Source organism: Solanum pennellii, chromosome 12 (genome assembly GCF_001406875.1).
Source record: "Solanum pennellii chromosome 12, SPENNV200".
Taxonomy (NCBI): domain Eukaryota; kingdom Viridiplantae; phylum Streptophyta; class Magnoliopsida; order Solanales; family Solanaceae; genus Solanum; species Solanum pennellii.
Genome location: NC_028648.1, coordinates 2737409 through 2744865, shown reverse-complemented (window position 1 = coordinate 2744865; position 7457 = coordinate 2737409). Strand labels below are relative to the sequence as shown.

Below are 7457 nucleotides of genomic sequence, written 5' to 3'. Positions count from 1 at the left end.
ATAACAAAACTTTCTTGATTTGTTAAAATGAATAAGTTAAATGAAATATCTATTTTTGATACAAGAGTGGAGTAAAATGAAACGAAAGGATAGTCATATATCCAGTGTAATAGTCTAGAAGATTGGTGTGTACATAATTTTATGGCATAATACATATATTAGACCCTAAACTTGGCTTCAAATTTTAACTTTGACCTCTAACTTTCATAGTGCACAAATAGGCACTTTAAGTATCCTATATTTCAATAAATAAACACGCGATTCCTACCTGACAAAATGCGTGAAATGCATGCATTCTGCGTGAGTAAGGGGTAATTTTTAAGGCCCACAACAGTAAAAAAAATGCTGAAATGACAATTCTATTCTTAATGAATCTCTTTTATAAATTTTTTAGTTTCAAAATGATGTGTAAAATATATTTTTTTTAAAAACGTGTAAAATATTTAATTAGTTGGCAGCCACTGATTGACTCACTAATACACGTGGAAGCATTTGCATTTCAGGCACTTTAGCTCCAAAAATCGCATGTTTATTTATTGAAAGATAAAATAGTTAAAATGCATATTTGTGCATTATGAAAGTTTGAGGTCAAAATTCAAATTTAAAGCCAAGTTTAAGATCCAATATACGTATTATGCTTAATTTTATCCTATCTTAAAAAGATCAAACGACTGTTTTCGATAAATTCTCAATTCAAGTAAAAAATATGAATTGTCACAAAAGACAAGAAAACTAAAATCTTCTAATTGTGATTGGTCCATTTATTTTTGTGTTGCTGTAATATGCTTCATCATCCATTTCACAATCTATTTAGATAAGCTTTTTTTCTTTAAAAAAAAAACAGATAGCCAAAAACATTATACATTTCTCTTTTTTTAAAAAAAAATTACATTGTTTCAGTTTTCATTTTCTTCTATGGCTTTAGCCATTCACTCCACAGCTTTTTCTAGCATCCCAATCAGGTTAGTACCATAAATTTAACACTTTTTCTACTTTTTTTTTGGTTGCTAATTTGGTTGCATGAATTAAACATTTGTTAAATTGCGTAATTATTTTATCTAAAAGTTTAATTTAGCAGAGAAAACGCTTTTTTAGTTGCTTAATAATGCATAAACATGCTCTTAACTTGATTTCAGCGGAGAATTATGTCCTTCAACTTTCAGTGTGCATAGTAGACGCTTAAGTTGGACACAAAATTGTCATGTAGGACGGACGTGTTTATTTATTCAATTTTATAAATGTTTAGGTGTGTACGAGGTTAAAGATCATAGTTGTCAACTGACGCCAAGTTAAAGGTTATATTTATGTATTATGTCACTGTGTTATATACGTTTCAATTTGCCACGCTTCTGCGCCTCACATGTGACTCTGATTCTTTTTTATTAACCAAATGTTGAAATGCATTTTTGCCTTTTAGGCCTGTATAACTACCATATTGGATCATGTGATCGTCGATCCTCTGAATGATTAAACTAATAGATCGTTAATCACTTAATTATATTACGTCTCAACGGATGATTTTTTTTTCTTGATTCAGGGAGCTACCTACAAAAACTTTTTCAGGGAAATTTACAACATGTATATTGTCTAGAAAAAGTAGATTGTATGCTGGTAAAGAAGTGTCAAGTGTTTGTGAACCACTTCCTCCAGATAGGCCACTATGGTTTCCTGGAAGTTCACCTCCAGAATGGCTTGATGGCAGGTCACATTAACCTCGTATTCTCTCCGTTTCAATTTATTTGTCTTACTTTTCCTTTTTAATATGTTTTATAAGAAGGAAAAAAAGGACAATTATACCCCAAACTATCGTAAATGATATACAGATATACTTTTGGGGCATTGATGCCCCTGACCTTAAAAAACTAGAGCATATATATCTTTCAGTCTATCTGATGACAAAATAGGAAAACGTGGTGCAATCTTATTCGTCGATCCCATATCGGGTTTATGGATAAGATTATGACACGTGTATGTCCGTTAGTATAAATGGTATATATGCTCTAGTTTTTAAACAATAGGGGGACCAGTGTCTCAAAAGTATGCCAGAGAGTATCTGCATACTATTATCGATAGTTCGGGGGTATATTTGTCTTTTTTTCCTAAAAAAAAAAGAAATGTCTCTTTCCTTTTTTAACAACTAGAACTTTCCACGTGACATGTTTAAGAGAGTGTTATTTAAGAACATTTTAATATGTTCTATGGATGTTTAATTTAAAATCACAAGATTAAAAAATCGTGTTTACTTTCTTAAATTCTGCGTTAAGTCAAAACCAGAAAGACAAATTGAAATGGAGACAATGTCTTTTTAGTGTATTTTCCTCTTTCTAATTGCTTCATTTGCAAATTTTTGATTTGTTTTCTTGTTCTTAATTGCAGTTTGCCTGGAGATTTTGGCTTTGATCCACTGGGATTAGGTACATAACATATAAGTTACTATTGAAAATTATGACAAAAATTGAATTTTGATGCAATTCTTGGAGTAAAATGAGGAAGACTACATGTCAGATTCAAGTTTTAGTAGTGTCGGAACTTATCCAACGAGGAATTTCACTACCTTAGGATCGTTATGTTACAATTTGGTCACTACCTCCTTGTTTTAGCAAGGTCGGAACTTATCCAACGAGGAATTTCACTACCTTAGGACCGTTATAGTTACAATTTAGTCACTACCTCCCCTGTTTTAGCAGGGTCGAAACTTATCCAACGAGGAATTTCACTACCTTAGGACCGTTATAGTTACAACTTGGTCACTAGCTCCCATGTTATCGGGTTACCAACTTCCTTGACCTTCGGGCACTGAGTAGGCATTAGCCTCTATACATGGTCTTACCACTTTACGGTGGCTTGTGTTTTTGGTAAACAATCGCCCAGACATGGTCACTCCTACTTTTTGACGAGACGTTACATCCAGATAACTGTTTTCGTTCTCTTTTTTCATTTCGTTATATTCTTTTAATGACCGATAACTTTTTCGTTCTCTCAGGGTCTGATCCAGAGTTGCTGAAATGGTTTGCTCAAGCTGAGCTAATACATAGCAGATGGGCAATGTTAGCAGTAGCTGGAATTCTAATCCCAGAATGGTTAGAAAGTCTTGGATTCATCGACAACTTTTCATGGTATGATGCTGGTGAACGAGAGTATTTTGCAGATTCGACAACATTATTTGTGGTGCAACTAGCCCTAATGGGATGGGTCGAGGGTCGTAGATGGGCTGATATTGTGAATCCAGGATGTGTTGACATTGAACCAAAAGTACCTCACAAGAAGAAACTAAAAACAGATGTTGGATATCCTGGTGGACTATGGTTTGATCCATTTATGTGGGGAAGAGGATCACCCGAACCGGTTATGGTGTTGAGAACTAAGGAGATCAAGAACGGTAGACTTGCTATGTTAGCGTTCGTTGGCTTTTGTTTTCAAGCTGTGTATACTGGACAAGGACCTATTGAGAATCTAATGTCACATCTTGCTGATCCTGGCCATAACAACATATTCGCGGTACGAAAAAATTACCATCATCTTGATGATTTTTCAAGAATGTTTTGAGTTCATATTATGTGTGATTTGTTCATTCTTTAACATTCATTTTGTTTGTTTTTGTAGGCTTTTGCATCACATTGATGGTTTTATATTCAAGATATAGAAGAGATTCATGATGTTTATGTTGATGTATTCATGTAAATGGAAAGGTTTATGTACTTCATTCTTGACAAATATGACAATTATGTATATTACTCCCTTCGTTTCAATTTATTTATCTTACTTTCCACGTGATGTGTTTGAAACAAGAAGATTAACGGACATTTTGGTACATTCTCTACATCACTGCAAGAGAGTCAAAAGTTCGTGTTAAGTCAAAAACAGACAAACAAATTGAAATGAAGGGACTATCACGCATGGATTTTGTTGGTAGTCTTGAATTCATAACTCAATGATTGGTTATGTGATTGAATGCAATTACGAGGTACGTGTAAACTGACTAAGACATTAGTTGTAGTAAAAGAAAGTCATTCTAAGACATGTCTTGATGGGTAATTAAAACCCAATATGTGTAATGATGGAATGTAGTAGGTAACGTAATGAAATAATTGAGAAGCGTGCAAACTGAGTTAAATATATTTTAAGAAAAAAAAGAAAAAGAAATCTCCCTAATATTCTCTATTACCATAGACAAGGTCAATTCTAAAATTTGTTCACTCAAACAACATTGTGTGTCCTCAAACACCTATCCCTCCACACAAATCTTTGTCAAAATAACAACACCCCACCCCCACCCCCACCACACATGATCATTCCAGGGTCCAAAACAACCAAACCAATATCAAGAAAATTATCAAACACCTTCAAGGAAAAGAAAAAGAGAAGCATTTGCAGATTGTTTCTATAAGGGGAAGGTGGACATGTCTAGTAACAAACATGGCCGCCGTTCCCCTAATCCTTCATCTCCTTCCTCGAGCATCGTCTCCTAAAAAACACCATCTTTTCCTTATTCATATATCCATTTTCTTCCTCATTACTCTATGTAATCCACAATTTTCTTTCTCCATTTCCGAGGACGATGCCTTGATCAAATTCAAAAAATCTTTAAAGAACACCACATCTCTAGATTCATCTTGGGTTAAAGGTACTAATCCATGTGAAAAAAACAAGAGATGGGCTCGTGTTCAATGCGAACGTAACGTGGTTGAAGGCCTCCTTTTAGGTGAAGCTGGCTTATCAGGAGAACTTGATGTTGATCCATTGATTGCACTTCCAGGCCTCCGAGTTCTTGATATCGCGAATAATTCATTTTCAGGCTTAATCCCTGAATTCTTCTTGCTTGGTGCACTTAAATCTATATATATAGATGGAAACCAATTCTCAGGTGAGATTCCTAAAGATTTCTTTGCCAAAATGGGGTCTCTTAAGAAGATATGGCTTGCACGAAACAAATTTTCCGGAGCAATTCCTGAATCATTAGCCAACTTGAAGTACTTGATGGAACTTCGACTTGAAAGTAATGCATTTACAGGACGCGTACCATCTTTGTCACAAGGGAGTTTAACATCTATTGACTTTACGAATAACAAATTGCAAGGAGAAATCCCTCAGGAGATGTCGAAATTTGGTGCTGATCCATTTAAAGGAAATGAAGAGTTATGTGGAAAACAATTAGGGAAAGAATGCAAGGAAATGAATAAGACTCAAAGTGCACCAATGTCAAAATTGAAATGGATCCTTCTTGGTATAGTAGTTTGTATTTTATTGGTGACCATTCTTTTTCGCGTCAAGCGCAAGGAAGATCATTTCGACAAGCTTGGGAAAGAGAACCTTGATGACGGGTTGCACGTTGCAAGCTCGATTAGGAAGAGCATGAGTATTCATAGCAAAGGAGGTGATTCTATTCGTGGAGGATCAACACGAAGGGGAGGAGGACCACAAAGTGGTAAGGCTATGGGAGATCTCGTGTTGGTCAACAACGAAAATGGTACATTCGGATTGCCTGATTTGATGAAGGCAGCTGCTGAGGTACTCGGAAACGGAGTGTTAGGATCAGCTTACAAGGCAAAAATGGGAAATGGAATGTCTGTTGTGGTTAAGAGATTGAGAGAAATGAATAAAATGAATAGAGATGTGTTTGATGCAGAAATGAGAAAACTTGGAAAGTTAAGACACAAAAATTTACTTCAATTATTAGCATATCATTACAGAAAAGAAGAAAAACTGATGGTATCTGAATATGTTCCCAAAGGCAGCTTACTATATCTGTTACATGGTATGACAATCCTCTCTATAACAACGTCGTTTGTCTACATAAATTTTTGCTACTATATAGAACATATAGTTAATGGTAAGGAAATCAAGTTTTTGCGAGTTTCATATCTCAACTGTTACTCCCTTTGTATTGAAACATACATCGATGATGAATTGGCCTACTGACCAACTCAACATCGAGGTGTGTTTTGATAGAAATGGAGTGATAGTTAAGGTAGGTTAAGAGAAGAATGGATAGTTAAAGTATGAAACTCGTGAAAAAAATGATAGTTTAGGTGTGTTTTTGACCAATATGGTAAAAATAAAAACGGTTACAAAAAGAAAACTTGGTTGATGTTATAGTGAAATGTTATTATAGACGATGACTATTATAGAGAGGTTTGACTGTATATCAAATCATTAAGGTCTTCAACTTCTTTTCGATATATCCACTAATGTTACCGGTCCTTTCCAAGACATTCGGTCACAATTGGAACGATATAAAGAAGATTAGCATGATCCGAAGATACTTGTCATATTTGTTTACAGAAGAATTGCTTATCCTTCTATGTCAACTATCCTGATTTTTGAAATTTCACGCGTACTTTCAGGTGATCGAGGGGTATCACACGGTGAGCTAAACTGGCCTACTCGACTAAGGATCATCCAAGGAGTTGCTAGTGGAATGAGTTATCTTCATTTCGAGTTTGCATCGTATGCAGTACCTCATGGAAACCTCAAGTCTAGCAACATACTACTCAATGAAAAATACGAGCCACTTCTATCAGATTACGCCTTCTATCCACTGATCAACAACACACAAATAGCTCAATCCCTTTTCGCGTATAAAGCACCAGAAGCCACACAACAGCAACATCTCACTCCAAAATGTGACATATATTGTCTTGGAATCATAATACTAGAAATACTTACAGGGAAATTTCCTTCGCAGTATCTCAACAATCAAAAAGGTGGAACGGACGTTGTTCAATGGGTGCAATCAGCTATAGCTGACCAAAGAGAATCCGAATTGATTGATCCAGAGATAGCGTCTGCAACAGATTCCGTTGAACAAATGGTGAAACTCCTTCATGTAGGAGCTGCTTGTACTATAAGCGATCCGGATAAGAGAATTGATATGAAGGAAGCATTAAGGAGGATAGAAGAGATAAGTTTAATATGATAATGAACATAACACGAAAGGTTAGTAGATATTCGTGTGAAGCTTTAGTTTCGTTACATGCCAGAAGAGAGCGATCCTTATAGCCTCATTTGATTCCGTTTTATCTCAGTTAAACTCTACAACGTCTCTCGACTCACTTCATTTGCCAAACAAAACAGAGTTTACTGTATCTAAAACACCAAAATGAGACTTCTGAATTTCCAAAAAAAAAAAAAAACTTAATGTTGATTACTAATTCTACATGTTTTGTTTTATTGTATAGAATTTGTTTCATTTTTTGTTTGTCTTAGTTAAAGAGGGACATGGATCCTCAAGGCAATGATCAATTTTAGACATAGATTTTGACTACACACTCCTCCTTTGTGTTTATGTTAGCTCGCGTAGTTACGCAATCTAATCTAACGCGCTCAAATCAAGAAAGCATTAGATGATTTCTAGGTTTGGTTTGTCTGAAAACCTGTGTTGCTCGGACTCTTCAAAAAGGACTTACATGCAACATTAGATCTTCCAAAGCTGCACTACTTTTAAAGAATGTAACACG

General features: G+C 35.2%; 2 protein-coding genes across 2 annotated transcripts; both read left to right on the top strand.

Moving 5' to 3' along the window:
* The first annotated feature begins 815 nt into the window (after positions 1–815).
* Positions 816–3769, top strand: LOC107007462 (photosystem I chlorophyll a/b-binding protein 6, chloroplastic). Its single transcript, XM_015206087.2, has 5 exons — positions 816–962; positions 1538–1702; positions 2377–2414; positions 2984–3498; positions 3604–3769. The coding sequence occupies exons 1-5, from the start codon at positions 916–918 to the stop codon at positions 3619–3621; spliced, it is 783 nt and encodes a 260-aa protein (XP_015061573.1). The 5' UTR covers positions 816–915; the 3' UTR covers positions 3622–3769.
* Positions 3770–4223: 454 nt separating this feature from the next.
* On the top strand, positions 4224–7266 carry LOC107006747 (pollen receptor-like kinase 3). The gene is made up of 2 exons (XM_015205262.2): positions 4224–5755; positions 6345–7266. Exons 1-2 carry the CDS (start codon positions 4417–4419, stop codon positions 6914–6916), a joined length of 1911 nt encoding a protein of 636 aa, XP_015060748.1. The 5' UTR covers positions 4224–4416; the 3' UTR covers positions 6917–7266.
* Positions 7267–7457: the final 191 nt, after the last annotated feature.

Coding starts and splice junctions, on each gene's coding strand:
- LOC107006747 (XM_015205262.2), top strand. CDS start 4,417: ATGGCCGCCGTTCCCCTAATCCTTCATCTCCTTCCTCGAGCATCGTCT. Junction 5,756..6,344: donor CTTACTATATCTGTTACATG/GTATGACAATCC, acceptor GCGTACTTTCAG/GTGATCGAGGGGTATCACAC.
- LOC107007462 (XM_015206087.2), top strand. CDS start 916: ATGGCTTTAGCCATTCACTCCACAGCTTTTTCTAGCATCCCAATCAG. Junction 1,703..2,376: donor CCAGAATGGCTTGATGGCAG/GTCACATTAACC, acceptor TCTTAATTGCAG/TTTGCCTGGAGATTTTGGCT. Junction 2,415..2,983: donor CTTTGATCCACTGGGATTAG/GTACATAACATA, acceptor TCGTTCTCTCAG/GGTCTGATCCAGAGTTGCTG.